The following is a 27,047-nucleotide window of genomic DNA, read 5'->3' on the forward strand; positions in this document are numbered from 1 at the left end:
CATGGATCACTGGATGCATTTCGTGCTACGGTGGCCCAGAGGGCTCAGTCCAGAGCAAGTGAACAAAAGACAAGCAACTGATGAAAAACATCTGACAAAATACAAACAGAGGCAAAAACATAACTTTTTTTTTGTGTGTGTACTGTTTTTTTGTTGTTGTTTTTTAACATGGTGCACATTTTTCCTTAAGTTTGTCTCCACTAAGCTCTCAGGGCCAAATAGATTCCATAGCTGATGTTTAGACGGTCAGAGCATTGTCAAATACAGTCAGTCCACTGATTATCCCGGCATCGTTGTGTTCACTGCTCTTCGTCCTTAAAATGTGACCAGCAGCCTCATTAAGGACCACCTCTTGTCCATGCCTGCATAGAAACACATGTATTGTGGTTAAATAGAAAGAAAGCACCTCTGTCATGATTATCAGGTGTGCCTGTGTCTACAGTACTTACCTCAAATAGGCTCCACAAACCCCAATTTCATAATTAATGGAGGTGATCCTGAGTGGAAGTCCTTCCCTCAGCAGGATGTTTTGTTCTGTCCTAGGCTGGATCCTGTCCATCAGAATGTAAGCAGCTCTCCTTTTATCACCATTTACCTCCTGCAGTACTCTGACAATGTCCTCTCCAAAATAATTGTTCCCTGATGTCACAAATAAAAGTCACTTGAGGTAATATGGTCGCAGTGTTACAAAATAGGATCCTAGTAACAGATGGTAACAGATGAGGCTAGCTCATCATCTTACCTCCTCCTTCTCTCTGAGGCTTCAGGACAAACTTGTCTGGGTCAGCCAAAGCCATGGCCACATTCTGGTCTCCCTCTGGACCCTGGAGTGACAACGTGTATGCTAGTTTTGTGACAATTAAACCCTCAAACATTCCAGCAAGAAGAATGTTAATCGGTGCGCAGACTGAAACCACACTGTATGCATCATCTCTCACCTTATCGTCTTCACACAATTAGACATCAAACCATATGTTGTCAGTGTCTCACCATGTCTAAAGTGTAGAGGCCGGTGAACGTTGCCCTGATCTGCTCCACCACCTGAGGCTCATCAGGGAAGAACCTCTCCAGAACCCCAGGTCTTGCCAGAACCTGCTGGACCTTTTTGGTTCCAGCCAGGTGAGTGCCGACGTCTGGACACTTCACAGCCAGGGAGCGCTCCATCAGAAGACGAGCATCCCAAATCTGCAACAAACATAAGTGTTAGAGATGTTCCCTTCCATCAATTTTCTAATCTCTCTCAGACAGTGTCAGACAAACACAGTTAGCCACCAGCATGTGAGGTAGCTGAAGAGCCAGATAATTTCCCATAGGAGTTCAATTCAGAAAAAAAAAAATTCAAAATTGTAAGGTGGTAATATGCTGCCAAAAATGACTTTATTTAGGTTACAAGTGACGTAAATATGAAGAAATATACATATCTTACCTGTTCAGTGTAGTGGTCTGGCATGTAGCCATAGCGGTAGTAAACAACAGCTACCTCCAGTCCATCTCTGCAGAGTTATTAATGAGACCTGTTCAGGTTAAAAGAGCTGATACACGTTGTCAAAAAGCTGCTGCTGAAGTTAAGTGTGGTGCAGTAGCCATCAGGCATTTAGCTTAGCATAGCAACATGACTGGAAACGGAGGAAAACAATAGGCTTTATGCACAGCTCCACTACTTCCTGAACTTTAGCCAGATCCTTTATTTCCTGCCTTATATTATTGGACAAACTGATTAATCCAGGTGTGTCTGACCATTGTTGTGAGGTCAGACACACCTGGATTAATCAGTTTGTCCAATAATGTAAGACAGGAAATAAAGGAGCTGGTTTAAGATCAGAAAGTAGTGGAGCTGTGCATAAAGCCAATTGGCCAATCTGATCCAAAGATAAAACAATCCATTTACCAGCTTGTCCAAAGCTCACTAATTAACATATTATATAGCTATCTCTGACCACTCAGTTTCATCAGGTAGTAACCATGACAACTTCAGGCAACTTTTGTCCTGTATGCTATTTATAGTTTTGGTTGCTTCATTCAGATACATATAATCTCATCTAACTGAGAAAGTGAGTTATATATCTTACTGCACCACAATCCTAATTCAATTTCATGTTTCACAGCTTTTACAAAATGCTGAGAAACTCACATAAACAATCTTTTGTCACCATCAAGAGATCCTCTTTGCTGCATCTCCACAAACCTTCTGCGGATTACAGGAATATTCCTGCACAAAGGGAGGAGAGAAATTTATCTTTTTCATACTTTTTTTTTTTTTTTTAAGAAACTCTCTCTATTTTCTTTATGGTAGACAACAACTTTGAGTGTCAAATAAAAATCCTCTGTCTCAACCTGTTCCAAAGCTCGCGCTCAATGGTGCGATGAGTTAGTTTGCTGATCTGGACTTCTTCAACCAGAAACAGAATCACTGCCCTGCAGGAAGAGAATTAAGATTACCGATTCACTGTCAATGATGAAGTGTACTCAAAAGTAACTAATATTTTCCTCAGTAACATAGCTAGACTTTTGAATTTTCCATGACAAGAAATTGTCTTATGTGGTTATCATATATCATATCATATCATATGCAACACAAACCTAAATTTCCATGCCATTATCTGGCTCAACACACTTGAATCACATACAGTGTGACCAGTGGCGGCTGGTGAAAAATATTCTAGGTGGGGCTGTTTGTCCCTGAAGTTTTTGGTGACCATCTTGATAAAAGAACCCCATACCCATTTTTAGGGATAAACATTAATTATTTATTTACCTTCATAAATCAGCAGTTTGACAGATAATGACAATGAACAAACAGTAGTCTTTCACTGGTGGCACACGGTGGACGTGAAATATATTAGCAAATACTCTTAATACAAAAATATTGTTATTAAAAGGCATGTGTATGATGTAACCTACAACAGTGATTAATGTTAACTATAGACAAAGTGTACAGGAACACTAAAGGAGGAACATAACGTGATTAAGTTTGGTCTGACCTAGCTGATGTGAGATGTTAACTTAACTGCTGCATTATCAGGTTTGATGACGAGTCTGTGAACGTACTGGTCACACCTGTAAACATATTGAACAGTGCTGCAGCCTGATGCTCCGCATCACAGACGTCCTGTCACAGCCTGGGTGAGTAGTTTCCCCTGGTGTCACTCAGGAATAACAGTGTCCAGTCCAGTGTCCCAGAAGCTGGATGAACTAATAAAAACGCTCTCAGACGAGCTGTGAACGCACCGCGGACGAACCAACAGCATGAAGTCCAAAAGTTGGCTCCGAGCATCAAGAGAGAGCAGTCTCTGACGTGCCGGTTAACGGTGCTCCGGTCCTCCGGTGCTCCTCTCACACACTACGGCCTCCTGTCACATCATAACAGCCTCCCGCCACCGGCCCACAGAGTTTTATCCACCGATTCATTGTATTTCCTCACCGTGAAACTGTGTTTTTCATCCAGCTGTGAAGCTCTGCTGCTACTCCTGCCTATAGCTTGGCTAACGTTAGCTGACAGCACCGTTCATGTGTCCCTTGAGAGTTCATGTTTTGTAATCCGTTCAGATAAATAGGTCTCTAACTCCAGTAACAGTCCGTGTGGTATCTGTCCTCACTGTTTTAAAAAAAAAAGTAAATTATACGGGAAACAGAATTTGAAACTGATGAAAACTGCGTAGTCATCCTGGTACCGAGGACAGCTCCTCGGTTAATTTCCCCCTCGATTTCTGGTTGCCACGGGAGACCAAAATGTTTGGTTTGGGGCGATATTTTCTGCGCCCCAAAGGCATAAAATCCGACGACGCTGATTGGCTAAATTACCTGTTGCTGTATATTTTTTACTTTGCAACAGTCACTGATTGGCTGAGCCGGTACACTGCTCGGGCGACTTCTCCAGCGCCCCAGACACAGAGCGATAGATATAACAGAGACAGTAAATGAACCTGTAGGCTAATTAGCCTCTAAATAATGGTTTTATTTTATATAGGCAAGGCAAGGCAATTTTATTTGTATAGCCCGTTTTTACAAACAGTTTGTCTCAAAGGGCTTTACATGGCATCGTAACAACATCCTCTGTCCTTAGACCCTCACATCGACTGAGGAAAAACTCCATGGAAAACCCTTTTAACAGGGAAAAGTCGGAGAAACCTCAGGGTGAGCAACAGAGGAGGGATCCCTCACCCAGGACGGACAGACGTGCAATAGATGTTGTTACAGACAAGAAAACAGTTTACAGTTTGTCACAGAATGTGCGAAATATGGAAATGTTAGCAGGAGTTGATGAAGGCAGTATATACAGCTCGATTTTAAGAATTCCTATCACATTCACAGGTACAATAAGAAAAAAATATTAATTTTAAATTATTATTTTGGAAAAAATTATAATAATTAAAAATCGCTTTTCATCAGGGGGGGCGGCGCCCGAGCGCCCTCTATTGACCAGCCGCCACTGAGTGTGACTATACACTTACTTGTGTTGGCCATAGAGCTCCCAGGCATTGGCGAGGGCCGCACTCATTCGAAGAGTCTTGCTCGTCTCCTGGATACTCATGCTCTCTTCCAACAGACCAACAGTCTTCAAAATGTGTCTGACACATTGGGAAAAGCTTGGTGAGGCATTATCATGACCACCCTCTGCTGCTCCCAAGACAAGTCAAGTAGGCTAAATTTTATTTATGTAGCACCAATTTTACAAATAGAAGCTCCAGGTCTTAGCCCTATTTCAGAAAGCAGGTTTAACAAACTGAGTAAAATCCTGAGTCTAGGTTGACTAATCCTGAGTTTTTGGTTTCAGAACAGGTGATAACAATTAGTTCAATCAACTCTGAGTTAATTTGACCCTCCTTGTGCACAAGGAGAAATAGTTAGCTAAGCAAAGAAAGTCAGTTTCAGTCAGCAATACAAAGAATTTGCTCAGAACTGAGTGCCACAATGTCTCGTGTGAGGACTGAGATTATTGTTCAGATAAATTATTGACAGTCCTGAAAAATAGAAACCCTCAAACAAATACTAATCAGGGAATGATTAAAAATCCAGTCAGCATCTAGTAATCCTCTTCTGGTGGAGATTTTGAATTTTTGAGCTTCAATATCAATTGGTTCTTCCACAAATTGACATACCATGTCTGCCACTGTTTTCAGTCAGCAGGCTTCAGATAAAGAGGAGAAGCTCAGGGTAAGTTAAAGAAAACCTGCCAGTAAGTATAGGTTAAGGTCAGAGTAGGCTATGCTGCCCCAGCAACTGACTCAGAGTCAACCTTAACCGGCTTTGTGAAAAGTGAAAACCTAGAGTGTCTTTCAACTCTGAGTCAACTAAACCTGCATGGGGTCTTTCTCATCATAACAGTACTTACAGAGGCTCATCAGATCCCGCCAAGAGCAAGATGTCAACTGACTCATATTTGGTGATTTTGAATTTCTTGAAATCCTATTAACAGCAATATACCTAAGACAGCATCCCCCCCTTAGTCAGCATTGCCAACATACCTGTGCACAGGAATAAGGTGGTCGGAAACACCAAACCCTCCGACAGAGATGGTGTTGATCTCTACTTGCTTCAGGGAGGACTTTCCATCCTCGCTCTGATCCACCATGTAATCAGACCGGTTCAGTCCCAATATGATGGACTGTAAAGTAGAAGGCAAACAAGTTTTCTGTCACAGTCTGGAAACTCTTATCTCCTCTTTGCACCAACAAAGGCCTAAACTGGTTAATCTGGAAAAAAAATGTTATTATGTATTCCCCCAGTAGGCTACAGTACAAAAATAGATTCAAATGAGATTCTGCCAATGTCAGAAAGGCATGTGTTTAGTCATGGAGTCAAGGATCAAGGATATTATCCCCTAGGGGCAATTAATTTCAGTCTGTGATCACATCAAGATATATAGGACAAGTGTAGCAGGTTCTCCTCGATAATTCCTTCACTGTGTCCACAAACCAGCAGGAAACGGTCTTGGGACTGACAGTAGGAAAGTGAACTGCAATACTTTTCAGAAGATTTGTTGGCCGTTAGAGAAACATCAAATGACACAGTCTCATTCTAAGAGGACAAATGCTGTTTCATAGCCAGGTTATCTGAACTATCAACATTAGATTCAGTTTCTTACCTGTGTCTGACCCTCCTTCTGTACATTCCTGTAAATGTCAAACAGCTTAGCGATGAAACTATCTGCCTGAATAGTCCTGTGGGAGAAGAGAAATCATCAAACTTTGTATCAGTGAATGTTTAAAGGCAGTTTACATGCATAATTAATACAATTTGTACACAGTTGTAGAAAAAATTCTTCAAACATTGTTTAAAAATATTGTAATCCATTTCATACTCATCAAGAGCCTGTGACAGGAAGTCTAGATCCTGGCTGATCCTGTCCACCAGTGTGTTAAAGTGAGTTTGCACCGCTAGAGCCTGGAGAAGGGCGGCTTTGGGGACAGGAGAGGGGAAGAGTGTGAAGGGGGCAAAGGTCACGACCTAAAAAAATTACACAAACATGATTGTGTTTAGAAAAAACAAAGTAGATTATGGTATTGCTTGCCAGCGAAATGAACACTGGTAAGTAAACGGTTGGTAAGTAAACATTAGCATAGCTTCTTAAAATGATATTGGCCCAATCTCAGTCACTTAAAGAAATATGTGTTATTGACAATGATGTCTGTTTCTTTCATTGTTAATGTATGAAAATGTTTTAAACCTGCACTACACAATGTCTGATCATAATGGTGCAAAATGTGTTGTAAATGTAAATGTAAAAAATAAGTAAATATCTAATTTATGTAAATAGCTAAGTATTGATCTTGAAATTGGGATTTTGATTCATTTATTTCTTTAGCTTTTTTTTTTTCATTTCATAAACAGTTATGCAATTAGAAATCTTTGGTTGGTATTATAGTTAAAAAATTAATATAGTAATGGCGGCACCCACTGTTCACACATCGTATGGGACATTGTACCTTTGATTGACATATACACATATCAGTCACATAATACCTAAAAGTTTGGTCTGGAACTGTTCTTTTTTGAATAGACAGCTTCTTGCTATGAATAAAAATAAAAGATAAAATGGCATGTGGTACTACTATCATCTAGATGTCACACTGACCCAGATGAATTTTTAACATAGTGTTTATTTTTGATTATTGACACCTTATTTTACTACAAAACATATATAAAGAATGAAGATACTGTAAACCTGTGTGGTTGCCCCTACCTCAGATGAATTGGGGGTCTCATGTGTCCGAATGATAAGACCATGTTGAAAAGCTGCTTCTTTGGCTTCATCCACCAAACTGTTCAGTCTGTCACCATTTGTGATCAGCTGCTCGAGCATTACCTTGGTTGCCATCAGAGTGGAGCTGAGGGATAAAACACAGCAGAAATCCACATGACAAGAGGACATCAGAGAAAGGAGACAGAAAAGTAGTGAACTTCACCTGTGATTTTTACCGTTTGGTGTGAAGTCCAAGGTGGGGTTAAAATCATCAGAGAATTCCTCTCCGTCCAAACAGGGCTTACAAGCTTCACACCATTTTTCATTTAACATTTACTAGTCAATTAATAATAGTAGTGTGATTTCACAGTATGTGTATGTAAGTGCATACATTCCTTCTGTAATATACGACTTCTCTCATTGTAACAAACTGTAGATGATTGCTATGTACCATAAACATCCTGTAAGAGCTTCTGTTAATAAAAAAAAAAACTTTAAAAAAAAACAAAATAAAAATAGCAGTGTGATTGAACTTTAGTGCAGCATGTGAGGTTCAGGATATCCTGTCCTGTTACGGTGAAAAGGAAACATACCTTTTTATCTTGCCTCGAAGGTTGTTTCTTTGTGCTTGTGCTTCTTATAGTAACTTATTTCTCATTTTAAATTAGTACAAGTAATCAGTGTCTGTTGGAGTCTTTGTTGTGTGTTTGAGTATTGTGTTGTCTGGATTAGATTTAGTTTTGTGAATATTTTCTGACTTTGTTATTTAAATCCTAGTAAATCCTAGTAAATCCTAGTAGAACTATTGTGTAGCCCACTTGGTCTATTTTTGAAGGTGAAATAAATGTTACAATTACAGGAGGTGTTGTTTGCTCATTCTAACTGAAGTGCTTCACCCAGGTTACACATTTCTGTACTATTATTCATCATTCAAAAACACAGCATTTTAGTTATGGTGCTGGATGGTGCCGATGGTTCACAAAAAATTAAAAAAAATAGAGAAAAAACAAAAGAGGAAACCACACGACTTGTCTTTCCGATGACTTCCCATCCCCATCAGATCTTCATAACTGTTTACTTTCATTACACAATAATAAACATACCTTACTTACCTTGTGCAGCTACGGATGCCTCGCAGTGTATCCTTATTTCTAAGAAAATGTTGTTGCAGAGGCAATATATCACAACATGAAAAAATAGGACTCACTCTTGCTCTGACATAGTTTATATACAACACTCACTTAAACACAACCAACCAAACCAGTCTCAAATTACAGGCTTTGAAACCTGTGCCACCTGAGGTACTGGAAACTGGAGGGACAAACATCAGCTACAATAAATAGTAATTGCAATTTCTACGTTGTACCTCCTGGAACTACAAACATTTTGCACCATAAAGGGACAGGAATGTTTTGAGATGTCGTCTGCATACCATTTACTGGAGAGAAACAGGTGTAACAGGGTGGGTTTGTGCACAGACACAGACCGACCAGATTTCTTTCTTCTGTTTTTTTTAATTCCTCATCTTCATCACATTTTACAGAGTTTCACAGCATTAACCCTTGAAGGCACCACAGAGAGGTGAAAAGTAGTCAGTGAATTGCATGCAAGTGATCCATTTTGGTCAGCAAGTCAGAAAGACAGAAACTTGGTGATGATGATAATGATGAAATTTCATACTCTAACCCTAACCAGGAGCGGCTCAACGTTGTCACATCTGTGTCTGTTGAACCACTGTCACAACACAATGGAAACCCAACACCTTCTGAAGCTACTTTACCTCAGGGTAATAAAAGATCTCAGAGCTGCATGTCATGTGGGGAAAACGCCCTGTAGATGCATCATTTTCTCTACACTATACTATTATTGATATTAACGACATTATTACGATCACTATTTGTTGCAGCAATAGCACTAGGAGTTTCAATACACATTCACCACTCAGCTGTAGTGACTGGTAAAAGACTTCACTGTGGCTTAATGCATCATCTGTTAAACTGTGTTTATCACAGTAAAGAATTTATTCTGAATCAAGAAAATTATAAAAATGTTTTAGCCATTGTTCTTGTGCATCCCAGGGTTAAGAAAACAGAGCAAAACTGTCACTACATCTGTTTGCAGAGGGTATAATGTATTATCAGTCACCTGTCTCAGTTCCTTGGCATTAGGGAGAAAATAAAGAAAGGCTTTCTAAGGACACTTAGTAGTTTCTTCTCTCTTTTAAAAACATAACAACCAGTGGAGAGTATTTCTGTTGTATCACATAACATTACTTTTTCACATTTGGTCGACTCCATTAGCTTCGGTGCTGTAGGAATCTCAGTTCTGCTACAAGGTAAAAAAAAAAATGAAGCTGAATAACAGCAGCTGGTCAAGGAGCCTTACCTGTATTATAGTCAATTTAAGCTTCTTTTTAAGACGAGTCTGCTGTCAAGCGTTGATATAGCATGATAGAAATAGCAACTTACAACAGGATATTGGTCCTGCCAAGCAACTGAGCATTTATTGGCTAGGGCCACCCTAATGTTTATCCAACGGCTTAAAAAGTCTGACAGGTGTAGATGTGAGACTGTTTACCTGGGCTTTTAGTTGTTTGGCTTTTGTCATCATGATTGAGTTTTAACACATGAACAAAAAAACAGGGCAAATATCTCTGTAAAGAGTCAACAGTCGAACTGAAGCAGTCGTTATACACTACTCACAAAAAGTTAGGGATGTTTGGCTTTTGGATTAAATTTCAGGATGCACCTAAATGCACTATAACCTTTACAGGTGAACTTAATTTAACCTTCTCTTAACTTTTGAATGCACATGTCCAATTGTTCAACGTTTCAGTACTTATTGAATAACATGCTGTTCTCTAACAAGGTGATTAACCACAGAAATCACAAGCACCGTCTGATAAAACTTAATGTTCTGGTTGAATGACAGTATACAGTCCTCTTCTCTCCACCATGTTCACATTCTGACATCATGAGACCAAGACAACACTTTGATCAAATTATTAGTTATTGAGACATTGAGATTTTTGTTGTGCTTTAGCCACCACTGTTGTTAACTTTTGTTTGAGATAAAGAAATTACCATTGCATCCTTCTGCTTAAAAGGCCTGCTTTCATGATAGAATATGACTAGCATTAACTTTTTACAGGGATATTCTTGTCAAATATCCCTAACTTTTTGTGAGTAGTGTAAATGAATAAAACACACACAAATTATACAATTTTATAAGAAACAGAGCATCCGATTAAAACTGTGTCAGAGCTGCTCAGAATCTGCAGTGATGTGGATGTAGTGAAATATGTAGAATAAATAAACATGTAGTAACAGCTGAGTGACTGTGACACAGTTGTGGTTTAGCCTTACATGACATGTTTTCTTTTTAATGAGAAGTTGCCCAACTGAAATATTACAGTTAATATTATAGATGTATTATAAATGTAAAAAAAGATACATTAGGGTTGAGGTGAACTCATCTGAGTTAACAAAGAGCTGATTGACGCTTGACGCTTTTCTTGATAGTAAAATTATGTCTTTTAATCTCTTACTGGCTTTATATTTGATCACTTTTTCAATCATCATCTTCTCAAAACATGGTCCTCATAAAATCTTTGGAGTCACTGACATTGAACATAGCTGCAAATGACCAACACCAGGCTACATCAGAGGTAACAGACCGTACACTGCGTCACCCTCCAGGTCTGTATGGAACAACGGATCCTTATCCCCGTCACAGCACGTTACATATCTGCTCAGTCTCATCGTCACACTGTAGCAGCCACAGTTCACTCGAGTATGCCTTCTTGATTTTTGCTGTTGTGCATTTTCTTGGGTGAAAGCTCAGAAAGTAGGAATGTACGGTCTCAGACGAGGAGAGGATTGTCCAGCACGGCGACCCCTGCTGCTACGCCTCCGTCTGAGTGCTCTGAGCTCTTGGTCCTCAGCAAATGGCCCACACACTCATTCATCACCATGTCTTTACCCTGCCTGTAAGGAAACAAAGAAACAGTGGATGAAGATATTAAGATCCCATAGATTGTAAAGTCAGATCCCCATGTCATTTCTTAAATTAAAAATCAGGTCTAGATTCTATATTATACTAGTAAAAGTATCAAATCCTCCATCCACAGAAATCCACCAAGCCACAGCCTTACAATGAGCTGTCAAAACTTCAGCCCCGCCCACGTTTACCCACCATCCGACCCTGAAGGACTGGGTTTTTACCTGAACCCTGCTTTTGATTAGATCGCTCACTACACTGAGATGGAATCAAATGGAATAATCTCATAAAACGTCAATTCCTTTTAAAAACATCTTCTAAATTGAAATTATCAGATGACTAATGCCCCAATCATCTGATTATTGGCTTTAGCTGAATAATGATTATAGATTTAAAGTAATATCTAACAGCTACGGTTTCTTACGGAAATACTGCTGCGAGGTAGAACGATATCAGAGGCAGAAAAACTCCCTCTGTACTTTATGGCATAACGTTTATTAAATCATTTCAGTAAAAGATCACAAGAATCAACAATTATATATTTACCTAAACTATGCTACATTTTTACCTTTAATTAAACAGCTTCAGAGTAATTGTGATGGTTAAATAAATTACTTGTAACTTGTTACAGGGAGAATGCTTGCCTTCCACGTAGCATCTCTTGGCCTGTAACCCTCCATCTCTCTTTTATGTTAGATATGACTACACAAATATACACATCGTAATGCGCAGATGATAAATAATGTTATTCACCGCTCCATGGAATGCTTTCTCACCGGCTTTGTTGAAAACAAATGCACATGGCCCAGAGGAGGGTTAGCAAAACAGAGGAAAAGCGACTGGACTTGCATAGTTCCCCTTATTATATACAGTAGTATCCCATTTTAAACAGATCCATGCTCACAACATACTTTATAGCTGTGACTATGTACCTGACGTATGCTCCAAACGCTCCCAGTTCACTAAGACAGTTCCTGATCTGGAGGGGAGCGTCTCGCCTCAGCAGGAAGTTCTGTGCGGGGGTGGGATGGATTTTATCCATCAGTATGTAGGCCATCCTCTCTGTGTTCTCCTTCATCCCCTCCAGGACTTTGCAGATCTCTGATCCATAGATGTTGTTACCTGTGAAAACGATGATGATGTTAAAACATAATATTCCAGTTTGCTAAATCACATGAGGCGAGATACTGCCAGGATACATCTGTAGGGCTGGTGAGTGCTGTCAGCAGAATATAAACAATCGTGTTAAGGTTGATAGACATGGCATTGGTTTCAGGATCTTCTGCACAAGGAAATTATTTTATTAAGAAGTGTCTGCAATCGTACCTCCTCCCTCACGCTGAGGCTTCAGGACATACCGATCCGGCGCTGCCAAAGCCATTGTCACCGTTTTATCACCCTCTGGGCCCTGAAGGCAGCACAAACAACAGATGAATAAAACAGGCAAGAAAAACAGGTCAGGATATATTAGCATAACACATACAAAAGGAAACATTTTTAAGACCAAAATGCAGCCCGAAGACACAATGAAGTAATTCTATCTATGTAACGAGACAAGGAAAATACTTGACTGATCCACCCTTTTATCCTCAATACGGTTTATGTCAAAACACAACCATGTGAAGGAGTATGCAGTATGTTGTCAGTGTCTTACCATGTCTAAAGTGTAGAGGCCGGCGAACGTTGCTCTGATCTGCTCCACCACCTCAGGCTGGTCTGGGAAGAACCTCTCCAGAACTCCAGGTCGTGCGAGAACCTGCTGGACCTTCTTGGTCCCAGCCAGGTGAGTGCTGATGTCTGGACACTTCACGGCCTTCGAGCGCTCCATCAGAAGACGAGCATCCCATGTCTGCAATTAAAAAAAACAAGAACACACATATCTGATTCTGGATTCAGGCCTGTTCATGTGTGTGTTTTAGTTTGAGATGATTTTCTTTAAGCTTCTGAACTCTAAAATGGGATTCTTTTATTTTAGTTTCAGTGTTGATCTATATATAAGAAGATAAATTTGGGGTTTTAAGAACCAAAAATCATCCCAGTATAGTTTTACATCTCATCTTTCGGCTTCTCTCTGTAGAACTACAGTAGTGACAACAGATCAGGGAACCAATCAAAGGAGAGGAGGCTCTGATTCTCCTTTCTAATTGGCTAGCTGTTTATGTGTGCTCAAATAAATATACCATAAAGCAGATTTCAGGGAAATAACAAATCCTGCAAGGTTGGGTGGTGGTCCCAGGTGACTTGTGACATCACAAAGCTACAGAAGTCCTGATTGCTCTGTTCTACAGATAGTTAATTCTGTGCTGTGTGAATTCTGTCCAAAGACTACACACTTCAACACTTTAACAGTATTTACACTAAATATACACCCTAACCCCCTTTATTAATTTAAAAAAGACATCTCACATTATAAAATATGAGACTGAAGATGTCCCTTTACATTTTTGCTCCTTTTGTAAAATTAACTAATTTGAACTCAAGTATCTGATGGTTCATAGTGTAGCTGCACTGAACACTCAAGATGATGGTGAAGTTATACCATACTAAACAATTAAACTTTTGGGCAACTTAACTGATCATTCTGCAAATTAATGTCTAATCTTGGAACAAAGGAGAAAGAGATTTGTATCCATCTCTTAACAGTTTCTTATGGCAGAGCTACATGCATCATCTTTTACTTAGTTACTATTAATATCTATACATTCTCCACCTCCATTATTAGCCCCTAGTTTTTACACTTCAGACTTTGTGCCCAATGTCCAGTGGACCTCAGCCTCGACAGTTTAACCTTTATGGAAATCAATGCATCATCCTAACCAGTTCTTTTCTCTCTCAGGCACATGAGCACCCAGGCTACGTGCCACTGTCTCCGTCCCCCCTTCTCTCGTCCTGAAGTTTCTCCATGTCCTCCCATCTCCAGAGCTATCCTTAGTGGACTGTTTTTGTTATCATTGTTATATTGTGCCAAATAAAATTGATCTGACTTGACTTAACAATTCAAGTACTTCAAATGCTAACAGTCAAAACTCCAGGGATAAAGAAGTAAGTGGAGACCTGTTCAGAGACGTAGTTCTGAGGCATGTAGCCGTTCCTGAAGTACACCACTGCCACCTCCAGCCCGTCACTAAAAAAAGAGCAACACAAGCTGCAGTCAGTCAAACTGATTATAATGTATCACACATGGTTTTAATCTGTGAGTTATACATTGATTACTATGAGTGTAATGACAGAGAAACAAACCTACACAAAGAGCTTTTTGTCCTCATCCAGAGATCCCGATTTACAAACATCATCAAACCGCTTCCGTACTGTGCGAATGTTTCTGAAACAAAGAGAGAGAGTGTACTTCCTGGATGTCTGTTTCCAAACTTTGGAATGGATGTATAAGGTCGAAAACTAATTTGCTGTGTCTTATTTTCAGAAGAGTTGGCTAAGATGACAGGGGAATAGTTTACTTCCTAAAAGATGGCTCTCCAGTCTTACAGCTTACCTCTTCCACAGTTCGTTCTCAATGTATCGCTGATCAAAGATGTTCCTTTGGTTCTCTTCCACCAGGAACATAACGACTGCCCTGTAATGACACAATCATTGTTACTTTAAACATTATTCTAGCAGATCTCTGCTGCAATTGTTTTAATCAGGGAAATTACACTTTTTTTCCCCACCGTGACTGTAAATCCAGAGACATGATGCCAATAATAGGTATAAGCAAGATAAGCATAGCTCCAATTCGACTGGATAGGCTCCTTAAGTTAGTAAGCACTGTTAAGAGTTTGAATATTCCTGTCTGTGTGGTGTTTCCTGTAGCATGTCTGTGAAATACAGCCTGACCTTTTCCTGTTTCCTGAGGCTCGTTGCTGATTTCCATTTTGTGGTTAATCCTCAGAGTTTACTGTCATGATCATTGACAGGGAAATGATGTCTGCCCTCAGGTGGGGGAGCATTGTCATCACGCTGTTGTGTCATAAAGAAGTTTTTCTTCATTCTGGAAGTGACTTCTCAATCAAGCGTGTTGTTCCCTGTACATACCTGTGTGCACTCAGCATCTTTCATGTGTCCCTTTGTCTTAGCCTCAGTATTGATCTTCCTCACTTGCCTGATCACTTGGCATTTTAAGCTAGTCTTGATCATTTTATATTTCAATGCATATAATAGTTTGACAGCCTGAGCCAGGTCTGGACCATAGTTAATGCCCACCTCTCTGATCCGTAGAGCTCCCAGGCTTTGGCCACTGCTGCAGCCAGACCAGCAGCAGGGTTGTTGTCTAAGATGCGCTGGCTCTCCTCCAAACGGCCGGCCACCTTAAGGATGTGTCTGTCGAGCAAGATGAAGAACAGCATATGGTGTATTATAAATCTGTGTCACAGTATGGTCTGAAATATAAATAAAAGAGTATTTACTTTGAACCTCAGACAGAAACGATATATATCACAATGTATTAATTTCTCTTAAAATTTCTATTATAATGCTTCTGAAGGGATAAAACACTCATATGGCAGCTGTGGTACTCTTTTACAACCAGGGCATTTTACATGACATGGCACAACAGTATTTTAAGCAAAGATATTGTGAAACACTGCAATAATAATAAAGATAAAAACTTCTCAAGTTACATTGATGTCTGAAAAACACCTTTTCATGAAATACAACAAGCTCAAGCTGCACAACATGAAAATAAAAACCTCCTTCAGAGCCCAGGAACAATGGTTGACAGTGATCTGACTTCTTGCTCAGTTGTAGCAGAAAACTTATTTTGCATCACAAACTGAAACTGACTCACCGGTGTACATCCGGTGTTCGTGATGAAAGACCGCCAAAACTAGCAGCAAAGGTGTTAATCTCTATCTGCTTCAGAGATGACATCCCATCCTCTTTTTGATCCAGCATGTAGTCAGAGCGATTGATACCCAACACAATAGACTGAAGAGGAAAAGGCAAAGAAACAATGGATTAATTGAGTTGTCTATGGACAGCAGCAAATTTACTAATCAACTAATTTAATTTTTAACAAGGTGAATAATTCAATATTTCTATTACTGTATGAAGACGATTGATGAAAATATGCTCTTATCAAATACATGGACAGTGATAATAACAGTGTCTCTGAATGGGAATTCCTATCTCCTTATCTAATCATTCAGTTTATCAGAGACCAAAGGCTGTGGCCTCTGGAATGTTGATTGTTTTGTTGATCTGACCACAAGATTGCACCATAATGAGAAAATTAGAGGAGGATTACAAGATGGGTAAATAACGAGGCCTCTCACTCTGAAACAGGGTTAATAAGTAGTTTACATCACTGGAGCGTGAGAGTGCTGAGCCGACGTACCTGAGACCTTCCTTCTTTCAGGATCTGCTCATGGATCCTGAACAACCTCGCAGTGAAGTCGTCTACCTCAATGGTGCTACAAAACAAAGAACATAAGTCTGTTAAGATACTGACATTGACTTATTCAAAACACCATACTTCTATTGTATTAGACTGGAGTTAAATAAACAATTTGACAATTAAAGAACATTTTGGACTTCCGTGTTTCAACTGCGGGTTTTTCCGTTCTAGGGAGGGGGACAGGAAATTTACAGGAAACGTCCTCTCACTCGGTTTGTGTCTCCACTGCAGAGCAGGGGCCCGCTACTCTTGATGCGACGTGATCTATTCGTGCAACAGTTTCAATCATCATGCAATCATTGTGCAGCAGTCTTTTTTGAGCTTGTTGTTGTTTTTTCCGGCAGTGTAGATGCTTTGTAGTAATGCTGGGTTTAAAAAATGTAATTTTTTACTTCTTCTGTCTTATTCTCTTTTTTTCCCAGCCGTGTAGATGTTTTTCTTTAACAATGCTGGGTTTAAAAAAATGCTGCTAATTATTTCGGGGCTTTCTCCTGGCCTCACATCTCACTTTGAGCATACCCAATCAGCACAGAGTAAACCTCAAGCCCCACCCGGGAATTTTTCGTGGCCGCTCTGAATACCTACCCCCAGGCAGGGACTTGTTTAGCCACCTTCCTGGAGATGGTCCTTTGGGGGACGTTCCTGCAGTGGAAACACGCACCAACAACCCCGGCCCTGCAGAATCACCCCAAAGTTCCTGCAGTGGAAACGCCCTCTACTAATATAGCTCACATAATACCTGGTGAGAGCATCTCGCAGGAAGTCTGCATCCTGGCTGATCTTGTCCACCAGTGTGTTGTAGTGAGTTTGCACAGCCAGAGCCTGGTGGAAAACATCCTTAGGCACAGGCGTGGGGAAGAGTGTGAACGGAGCGTAAGTCACCAACTGAAAAACAAGAACAAAAGTGTCATCTTCAATTAGCTTTCATCAAAAATCAAGCAAACAAAAGCACAAGCACATGGCATGCGTGGAATGAAAATAACCATTGGAAGTAGTTGTAAACACAGGATTAACATGATCCAGAGCCTAAAATTCCTCACATGACTTCACAGTGAACACGCCCACTTCAACAGCCATGGCTTATAGCTTCACTCTGCTGCTGCCTGGGACACACTTTGTCACAACAACACACAAATGCACATTCTTCAAATTTGTCTTTTGAGAAGAATTTTCTGGATCTTTCACTCAATTATACACTGACCTCAAACTTTTTTCAGACATTGCCGGTATCATTCATCTATTACAGTCACGACTTGTTGCCTTTGAGATATTTTCTCTATAATTTTATTCAGAAGTGACTATTCTGATAAAGGCCATGGTAATTGGCACATGAGAGGAGGTGAGATGAAGTGGTGCCACTGCTGAACAACAGTTGTTATGACAGCGAGGAAGTGGAGGGCTTCCTGCTCTCTCACCGGCCGCATCGCTGATGGATTTTTAAAAGTATTTTTACCCTTGAAGCCTTAAAAAGCGGTGATCACCATGGTGAGGGCAATGCCATCACTCCTCACAGTGAATTCACAATTTCATTTTTGAATCCATCTCATAGAAAGAGACTGAACCTGCTGTCTAATTTATGATAATGACGGACTGTGCAGGAACACATCATGACAAGAGATTACTCTCAGCCAATGCAGTTTGCATGAATGAAAATTGGAAGTAAAAAAGGGAGTGCTGGTCTGATAACTACTATAAGTCCACAAAAATATATAAAATATATAACACTCTTTCGTCAAAACCACAAATGAAGATTGTTCTCTTTACACATAGGCCTATTCAGACCTGACATCGACAGGTGTCTCAGGGGATCAAAGGCTCAAAGTCCGGATGTTAAAATGGAGGTGGCTGGAGGTCTAGGCCACATTCTTTTACAAGTGTGAACACAAACAGGAGGACCACCTACTCAACCGACACCATGGCCATATAGTCTAACTAGTCCTTGCACAGTTTCATAATGAACTGAAAGTATTAGTTTTTTGTAGAAGCCCACTGCGGTATTATATGAGTGAAACCTTATTTCACTGATTGGCCCAGCAGCCCCTGTGAGCCCACCCTTCTCCCCCCTCTCACCTACAAACACAATGAAAACAGAGCAGTCTGTCACCATCAGATTGTCAACAATCTTTATAAAACAGATTTGCATAGAGAGCAGGGAACTCATCACATGTAGCTGCTCAAGATGCACGTACAGTAGAGACATGTCTTAACTCCTGGTGTGACGTGACATACTTAGAGGTGTCTAGCTGTGATTGAGACACATGTTATCAGGGTCACAGTTTCTCCCTTTCATGTCAATGTGAGTGAAAATTAGTCCAAACTGTCTAACATATCATGTGCTGTATAGTTCGTATTGTTTGTTCTATTCTTCATTATGTTGACACAGACTTGTCCAATCATGCGCCTCCAATCTCCTGTTTTTCATTGTTTCTTTGTGTTTCATTTTTTTATTTTGCATATGTACCATTTACTGTGTAACTACTATTTTATCTTATTTATTCTAGATTCAGTTCCCACTCTCTATTTCAGGTTGTAAATAACTTACTATGTATAACGTAAGCCTTTTCTTTTGTGCTGCTGTGTCAAATTTCAATTTCTGCTACAGGTAGATCAATAAAGGTTCTTCTTTTCTTATCTTTTCTAATCATCCAAGAGCAGAATTTGTTTCCACTTTAACAGTGCCATGTGTATATTATCTTATCCAGTGTTGATTAACTAAACATGCCTGCTCCCATTTCTCACCTCTGATGCGTTGGGAGTCTCTTGGATCCTCATTAGGACACCCTGCAGAAGAGCTGCATCTTTTGCCACATCCGCCAGGTCTTTGATCAGTGCAGTATTCATCATCACCTCCTCTGGTATCCCCTGGGCCATTCTGAAGTCATACAATCAAAGAGCAAATCACTATGTCCTCTATTGCTAGAAAAGCATAGTATTTTGAGTGTCGTGTTTTACGAGGTTGTCTTTCTGTCTGGGATTACAGAATCTGTGATTAAACTATCCTGCATACACTCGTGAACATTTTATGGGACAGTATTACAGCTATGCTAATGCTGCTACTGACAGTAATGAATTATAATTACCTCAAGGCTATTGGTATAACATTGAATATTATCATCAAAATTGTCGTGCAGCCTGTGGCACTTAGCGATCAAACAAGACCGCACATTGCACGCCATGGATATGCATAATGAGTACTAAGTAGGCAGAAATAATCTTTAAAAAGTTAATAGAAGAACATTAAACCTGACAGGGATGTAGTGCCTGTGTATTATTTGTTATAGACCGGTGTATACTACCGAAACACAACACCGTATAATTTACTAAACGCTAACCAGATGACCCTCTTGAACCAGATAGGTAAGTTACAGACGCTAAGCACCGTCGGCTAACTGTGGCTGTTAGCAGTGGATACAGTTGGTTAGCTTCGAGCTAACAGCCTTCCCAAATCAGTGTTATCTGTCCTGTGCAACAGGGCTCACAGAAACTAAGTCTTCGCCTGCATTAACCGGGCAACGGTACCTTTCTTAGTGGACTTCAATCCCACGAACGGTAGTCGTTGAAATGTCAATGCTGCCAGCTGTCAGGTACGGAGTACTCTCACATAATGTACAGTCTATGGTACATGTATACAACACACATCCATAGGTGGTACTCTCTTGCCACCGCTGATTGGTCGAGACAGAGCCATGGCTTTGCTCAGCCAATCAGGGGTTAAAACGTCATCGGAAAGCTTACGGCGAGGTCCCGAGCTCCCCGGCAGTGAGTGAGCGGTGTGGGCTCAAAATGCTGAGCGAAGTATGAGACAGCACTTTGTTACCTGCGAAGAGGCGTTTCTGGGACAGGTAACTTAGTGTGTAATGTGCGTGGTCAATGGTAGTGCGGTTTGGTATAACGTCGTTTTGTTCATTTTACTCCTTTCTCTTTTACGTTTCTGTGTGTGTACAAACTGCACGCCGACAGTAAATAAAGTGAAAACGGTAGGCTAAATAAAACATAAAAACACGACAACTAGCCTAATAGTTAGTCGTCCAATGTTCATATCAAGATCATGAGAGGCTTTGGGGGTGGTTAAATTCTGAATGGCATTAGTGCATTTTGTTTTGTTAACGGTGTAAGTTCAATTTCATGTTTGTTCTGAAGAGCAGACATCAAGAAAAAAACACACAACACAACAAAAATGTTACAGTGAGTAACGTTAGCTATGTTTCTAAAAATCCTCCAAAATGACAAAAATGGTCAAGTTAACTTGGATTGGATAAACAAAACATTTTCATGGGATACCATTCCTTCAGTCACTGATTGATTCGTTGATTTATTTATTTATTTATTGATTCATTGATTCATTGATTCATTCATTCATTCTTTCATTCATTCATTCATTCATTCATTCATTCATTCATTCATTCATTCATTCATTCATTCAGTAGCCTAAGTAATGTTAATAACATTACAGCTTCAGGGGTGGCATAGAAGAATCCTTTGTAGTGACAGGTATAAAAACATTTCATGGTCTGAATTACATATTAAGAGGTGTTAGGATCAACTGACTGTCCAAAATTATTATTGTCAAACCTTTGTGGAAAAAAGTTTGAATAACCGGTGAATTTCAGATGCAGAGAAAGAGCTTACATGTCATTTTACTACATAGCCTATACATATATTTTTTTAAATAATAAAATCTGGTAACAATATGCAGAAGACAAATGCTCAGAGAATCTATTCTCTGGATGTGAGCCTGCTCCAAACCAACAGATGGAGCTAAAGCTTTTCCTGATATGTCACAGAGATTTTCCTTTGAACTTCCTGGTTTTACAACGCCTTCTGTGAGATTTCCTCAAAAAACAGAAATAACCCTCAGGTCTTCAAGCTGATCAGCAGGTTTCCGTCCGCTCTTTTAATATGAGGGAGGTTGGGATAAACAAGACAGAGTGCTGAAGTGACTGAACTGTGAATTTGTAATTGTGCCCTGTGTTTGTGTGTGTGCTTGTAGATGGCGAATGGACAGTTATCAAGGGCGGAGGCATTGGAGTGCTCAGGATACCGCCATGCGTGCCATGTGATGCTCTACGCTGACACCAAAAGTCAGCTGTTTGGGAAATTTCCCATCAAACATATAATATTGGTGAGAAACTACTTCTACTGGTGTGTGGATGAAATTAGTTGAGTCCATTGCAAAGGCCTGCAAGGTCATGCACTAGGGATGCACCGATGCATCGGTCTAACATCGACATTGGCCGATGTTCGGCTCGTTAACTGCCATCGGCCATCGGCAAAAAAAGATGACATTCACCGATGGCAGTGGCCGATGTTTATGTTGGTTTAAATGCCGCATGAACAGCTGTGCTCGGGAGGAACCTTTCTTTTTTCCTTTGTTTGGGGGGGAAGATATTAGTGGTGCAACGGATCATCATTGATCTGTGATCTGTTCGGATCAATATCTTCGGTTCAGCACACATGTGATCCGCGGATTGATTTTTGAAAAAAAAAGTTGCGCGCATGTTTAATAAACAGCTTGATATGTGCAGCGTGGTCACGGCGAGCGGAGGAACGGAGGAGCCTGAACGCCCCTCGTCATTTAAATCCCCTGTATACACCCGTTAGAGAGGAACTCCTCTGGTCGCTTTTTTTTCCTCTAACCAAAGATATTCAATAAATGGAAAGATACTCCATGAGCGGCTGCTCCAATGATATGAAATGGTATACACTTCCTGTCTCTCTAAGTGGGCGTGGCCAACCGTCACCACCTCATCTGTGAACGTGTGTGTGTGGATTTATACAATTTGTAGGTAGATGAAAGTGAGATATTTATATTTTCTTATGATAACATTAAATATTTACACTACTAACAGTAATATTTAGCATGCCAAAAATAATTTAAATCATTTTCACGGGAGTTCGCGGCCGTTTGTTTGACGTTGCCTAGGAGATCGGTGCCAAATCTCGCGAGAGTGTGTCGTAGAGACAGAGACAGGTCTGGAACAAAGTGGATTTTCTCCGGATCTCTCCGTCTGAAAATTACCATTTTGGTGTCAAACTGTTCAGAAGAGATGTGGCTTGTGAAAAATGAGTCCAAAATTTGCTTCAGTGACCGTGGGGAGAAAGGCCCGACCATAATCGGTGTTCACATTAAATTGTCCCATAGGAATCAATACACTCCAGGCTGCCTCTGGTCTCTCTAAAGGGGCGTGGCCGTGCAGAAGCCCACGTGACATGCATACAGGAAGCTGACTCGTCATGAAAGGTCTTGGTTTATAAACCGTCTTTGCTCTAACCTCCGCCTGGCCACGTGTATGTGTTTACAACGAAGCCAGCGAGAAATCAATAAATGGAGCGGTGGATTACGTAACTGTTATAAACATTACGTTACGCAGCGCGTCTGCGTTGCGGTGCCACAGAGACAAGAGCTGGGACACGGGGGGCGGCCAGGTAGACTACTACACTGATGTTGCAACGAGAGAGACGCCAGGTGAAGGCAGAGAGCCTCCGTTCTCACTCGTTACCAGTCACAAGTCATGTAGTTAACTATCACAATTACTCTGGGGCTTTTTAATTGAGGTAAAAATGTAGCATAGCCACGGGAGAAATCCTGCTTAGTTCCTCTTTCAGTGTACATTATACAGATTATTTTTAGTTCATCAACTGTTTGGGAAAAAACAACAACCTTTTATCCTTCTGTCTCTGTGTTACTAGCCTACTGAGCAAGTTGGTTAATTGCAGATAAAGGGGGTTAGGGAGAGAAGTTGAAGTAATTTGACATATTTGAGCATTTTATTAAAAAAAACCACTGTAAGTGTTTTAAGGTTATGTCAAGTAAAAATTGACATTAAAGTTTGTTTTTGTTTCATAAATTTGTCTAACTGAATTTGTGCTCATTAAATAATATGAAGAGCTGAAAGACTTTTAAAATAGTTCAGTAGCCTAATGTTTCTGTGGCACCAAAGACGGAATAAATAACAAAAAGAAAAAACATCGGCATCGGCATCGGCCATCGGCCAAATTGTTATTTTAAACATCGGCATCGGCATCGGCCCAGAATTTCACAATCGGTGCATCCCTATCATGCACTCCTTTGTGATTCCACTCGTTCATATAAAAACACACTCCCGCGGTTTGCTGCTGCTGTGTGTGTGTCTTTCAGTGTTTGTGCATGTGGATGCATCAGTGTGTGAGTTTGTAACAGTCTCTGTCATTTCCCACAGATGCAGATGCGCTTTGACGGTCTGCTGGGTTTCCCTGGCGGGTGAGTCTTTCCTGGTGCTGTTTTGTTCTGTGCTTTCATGCACACAGGTTCGTTTAGCTCAGGCCTGTAAATCTGTCTTTTCCTTCACAGATGAATCCGTTGAAAGGTTTTAAATCTGTACGACAGAGAACAAACATTCACACATTGTCACTGGAGCACTCATACCGCCAGGATGAGCAGTGAAAGATAAAGAAAAAAAAATGCATGACAGCTCCATCTCTAAGGTGCCTTATCTTGCCTCAAAAACCCCTTCAAAAACTGTGATTGCCAGACACATACTGCTTAATTAGTACTCATCTTAATATGAATCACTTGTGTCTTCATATCTGTGAGTTTAGTCACCGCCAGAATTTCTGAGGCATCATTCGCCAACTCTTCGGAATTATATAATGAGACAGAAGAAGAGAAAAATCTGAGAAATGGTGTTGACATATGCAAAATAGAGGAAAACTGCAAATGCAAATGGAAACAACCATCAGAAACAACAGTGTTTACTAATTTCATATTACATACAAATTATCTACACTGTGTTCATATACCATTTTAGTGTCTTTATACATCCATGGTCCTCCGCAGAGGATGAAGACTATTGACGTCGGTGAGCCCTGAGCATGTCCTCCAATGCCACCATGAAGTTGAAATTTTTCTTTCTATTGAAATATTGGACAGATTAGACATTTGGCAGTTTGGAACTCACTCTTAATGTCTCATCTAGAGCTGTCTCCAGGTCAAACATCTGATTTATGAAATACCTGTAAAACAAATGGCATTCACACATGTCACATTAGCCTAAGCTGTGCTCTGTGTTTAGCAACTGTTTGTAATTATTAGCATAGTAACACGCTGGGTCATGATGGGGTATGCAAGATATGCCTATTAACATTGTGATTTAGCATGTTGGCATGCTGACATTAGCATTTGGCTTTTCTTCTTTTTTTTTCTCCCCACCATGAGTTGTGTCTGGACTGCGTACGGGGGTGTCGCCTTGGGGGGTTGTCCTGGCCTGGATGGTTGGTGGGGCTTTGCACCGTGGTTTTGCGGCGGAAACTGTGAAAACCCGGTGTGGATGGCTCCCTAATAATGCTTTCCTCACCTGGATCCTCAGTGCCCAGCCATATTTAATAATAATAATAATAATAATAATAATACATTGGACTTTCATGTGCTTTTCAAGGACCCAAAGCCGCTTACAAAAAGACAAGAGGAGGGTAATGACAGACGAGGGGGAGAGACAAAGAGTGTGTGTGCGTGCGTGGGAGGGTTCAGGTTTTTTATCATGTAATGCAATTTGCATTGCATTTTCTATGTGTGAAAGGTGCTATACAGTATAAATCAATGAAGTTTGACGTGTGGCTCAAACAATGCTGTGCCTGTGCCTGACTACAGCCTTGCAGAGCTGCCAGCATAACTCATTGTTACTCACTTACTGTACATTTGTTTTTATTATTATCCTTAACCTTTTTCTATTTTGTAACCAAATTGATTCAAAGTTTGGCAAAATAATAGTGTTTTTTTATTATTTCTTGTAGTTTTACTTGGTTTCTAACCATCATTTCGGACACCATCATTTCTGTCTCTGCCCCACGGTGAATGTATTATAATTGGAGAATAAAACCCTATACTAGACTGCAGGATCAACTTAAATAGTTTAAATAAATAATTGGACATTCATTATTGAAGGTTTAACATTAGATTTTCACCTCAGTATAGAAATTAGATGGACATAAAACCAGACACTACTAGATATTGTTAGAATAACGCAGGGATATTATTAACCTACTGTAACGTTCTATGTCAGTATGGTTAAAACAGGGACTAGCTAGTTAGACTAGCAACCAGTTTTTATAATAAAGAAAAAAAGACCCTCACAGTTTAAAACTGAATTATCCCACATTAAAAATGACATAATATTATTAGATAATAAAATCTTTGAATATAAAATGTTGTAATGGGAAGATCAGTCCTCTAGAGGGCGCCAATGGACGTCTCCCCGAAGGCACCAAAACATCCAGGAGGGGCCTGATGGCCTGACCACTATCACTCCACTTTAACTTGAGACCTAAAATCCAGTGACTTGTGACTCTCTTGTGATTCTCCTTTGACTGGAGGCAGCAGCAGCTAAACAAACCGGTTCTGGGCTTGGGAGATTCAATCAGCTTTTCAATCAGCATGATTTATTTATTTCTGCACTAAGGCATCTCAGGGGAACAGTGTAGCTGACGTTGTTTATCTACTTTCACATCTGATCCTGACCTTTGACCCCCCCCACCCACATACACCTCCCTCCCTCCCCACACCTCAGGCTTGTTAACCCGGAGGAGGAGACCCTGGAGGCGGGCCTGAGCAGGGAACTGTCAGAGGAGCTGGGCGTGGCCATTCCTGTGTCGGTGGACGATCATGTGGCCTCCTGCCACGCCCCCGGCCCGTCCCCCTCCCGCTGTCTTATCACTCACTTCTATGTGAAGAAGATGGAGGAGGAGCAGATCAGGGAGGTGGAGAGAGCGGCCGTATGCACTGCAACAGATCACGGACAGGAGGTAGAATCTGTGTAAGACTGATTGCAGTCATTTACCTGTTCCCATGCTCTGTCACCATCCATCCCCCACTCTGCTCTCTCTCCCTCTCCCTCTCCCTCTCCCTCTCCCTCTCCCTCTCCCTCTCCCTCTCCCTCTCCCTCTCCCTCTCCCTCTCCCTCTCCCTCCATCCAGGTCCTGGGTATGGTCAGAGTCCCCCTATACACTATGAAAGCCGGCGGAGGCCTCGCGCTCTTCCTGTCCCACTCGTTCATCGGCAACGCTCGCTCCCAGCTGGTGGACTCTCTGCTGCGCCTCAACTTGGTCTCCCCCGAGGAGTTGCACAGAGCCCTCACACGCTCCCTGAAGACGCACGCCGACAGCGCGGAGGACCTGAAAGCGTCCCTCGTGCTGACGGCGGCAAAAGAGAGGAGACGGTTTTGAGACACACCTGCGTTCATGTGTCCATCGCAAAACATCCTGAGAAACGCTCAGAAAGTCTCACAGACTCAATTTGGCCATCATCAGCAACACAACACAGTCATTTGCTCACACACTTAATCCCTCACACACACACACACACACACACACACACACACACACTCTCGCGCTCATGCTGATGCTGAGCTGGTGACTCATAATTGCCCGCTGTGCATCAAACAGTTTGAGGAAAACATGATCAACTCCTTTACCATTAATGGAAATAAAATGATTCACACTGAC

The 27,047-nt window shown here is 40.8% G+C and overlaps 3 protein-coding genes across 5 annotated transcripts; 1 reads left to right on the forward strand and 2 right to left on the reverse strand.

Annotated features, from left to right (window-relative positions):
• Positions 1 to 216: 216 nt before the first annotated feature.
• Positions 217 to 8,404, reverse strand: LOC146984191 (glutathione synthetase-like). The gene is made up of 13 exons (XM_085783010.1): positions 8,391 to 8,404; positions 7,184 to 7,328; positions 6,302 to 6,447; positions 6,086 to 6,161; positions 5,466 to 5,605; positions 4,452 to 4,568; positions 2,335 to 2,415; positions 2,132 to 2,209; positions 1,427 to 1,493; positions 991 to 1,185; positions 743 to 824; positions 450 to 639; positions 217 to 362 (listed from the first exon to the last, which is right to left on the reverse strand). The coding sequence occupies exons 1-13, from the start codon at positions 8,402 to 8,404 to the stop codon at positions 239 to 241; spliced, it is 1,455 nt and encodes a 484-aa protein (XP_085639136.1). The 3' UTR covers positions 217 to 238.
• Positions 8,405 to 10,651: 2,247 nt separating this feature from the next.
• Positions 10,652 to 20,243, reverse strand: LOC146984192 (glutathione synthetase-like). The gene is made up of 13 exons (XM_085781124.1): positions 20,091 to 20,243; positions 19,311 to 19,443; positions 17,311 to 17,456; positions 16,512 to 16,587; positions 15,963 to 16,102; positions 15,380 to 15,496; positions 14,673 to 14,753; positions 14,427 to 14,504; positions 14,237 to 14,306; positions 12,837 to 13,031; positions 12,509 to 12,590; positions 12,115 to 12,304; positions 10,652 to 11,169 (listed from the first exon to the last, which is right to left on the reverse strand). The coding sequence occupies exons 2-13, from the start codon at positions 19,440 to 19,442 to the stop codon at positions 11,046 to 11,048; spliced, it is 1,431 nt and encodes a 476-aa protein (XP_085637250.1). The 5' UTR covers position 19,443; positions 20,091 to 20,243; the 3' UTR covers positions 10,652 to 11,045.
• Positions 20,244 to 20,301: 58 nt separating this feature from the next.
• On the forward strand, positions 20,302 to 27,047 carry LOC146984193 (U8 snoRNA-decapping enzyme). Of its 3 annotated transcripts, none has more exons than XM_085781126.1 (5): positions 20,302 to 20,425; positions 21,562 to 21,693; positions 23,771 to 23,811; positions 26,114 to 26,348; positions 26,520 to 27,047. In XM_085781126.1, the coding sequence occupies exons 2-5, from the start codon at positions 21,562 to 21,564 to the stop codon at positions 26,766 to 26,768; spliced, it is 657 nt and encodes a 218-aa protein (XP_085637252.1). In that variant the 5' UTR covers positions 20,302 to 20,425; the 3' UTR covers positions 26,769 to 27,047. The 3 variants fall into 3 exon arrangements, with proteins under 3 accessions (XP_085637252.1, XP_085637251.1, XP_085637254.1); XM_085781125.1 differs by having other exon boundaries at positions 20,316 to 20,413; XM_085781128.1 differs by lacking the exon at positions 20,302 to 20,425 and adding an exon at positions 21,347 to 21,449.

Source organism: Trachurus japonicus, chromosome 7 (assembly GCF_045865225.1).
Source record: "Trachurus japonicus isolate A0001 chromosome 7, Traja_1.0".
NCBI lineage: Eukaryota > Metazoa > Chordata > Actinopteri > Carangiformes > Carangidae > Trachurus > Trachurus japonicus.

Excerpts from the sequence above, each read along its gene's own strand:
- LOC146984192 (XM_085781124.1), bottom strand. The coding sequence starts at position 19,442 with ATGGCCCAGGGGATACCAGAGGAGGTGATGATGAATACTGCACTGATC. Across the intron at positions 14,754-15,379 it reads GAGCTCTACGGATCAGAGAG|GGCAGTCGTTATGTTCCTGG; the intron begins GTGGGCATTAAC and ends GTGTCATTACAG. Across the intron at positions 14,505-14,672 it reads GAGAACGAACTGTGGAAGAG|AAACATTCGCACAGTACGGA; the intron begins GTAAGCTGTAAG and ends TCTTTGTTTCAG.
- LOC146984191 (XM_085783010.1), bottom strand. Across the intron at positions 4,569-5,465 it reads CACCTTATTCCTGTGCACAG|ACACATTTTGAAGACTGTTG; the intron begins GTATGTTGGCAA and ends CCAATGTGTCAG. Across the intron at positions 1,494-2,131 it reads GGTGACAAAAGATTGTTTAT|AGATGGACTGGAGGTAGCTG; the intron begins GTGAGTTTCTCA and ends ATAACTCTGCAG.
- LOC146984193 (XM_085781125.1), top strand. The coding sequence starts at position 20,369 with ATGAGACAGCACTTTGTTACCTGCGAAGAGGCGTTTCTGGGACAG. Across the intron at positions 20,414-21,561 it reads AAGAGGCGTTTCTGGGACAG|ATGGCGAATGGACAGTTATC; the intron begins GTAACTTAGTGT and ends GTGTGCTTGTAG. Across the intron at positions 21,694-23,770 it reads CCATCAAACATATAATATTG|ATGCAGATGCGCTTTGACGG; the intron begins GTGAGAAACTAC and ends CATTTCCCACAG.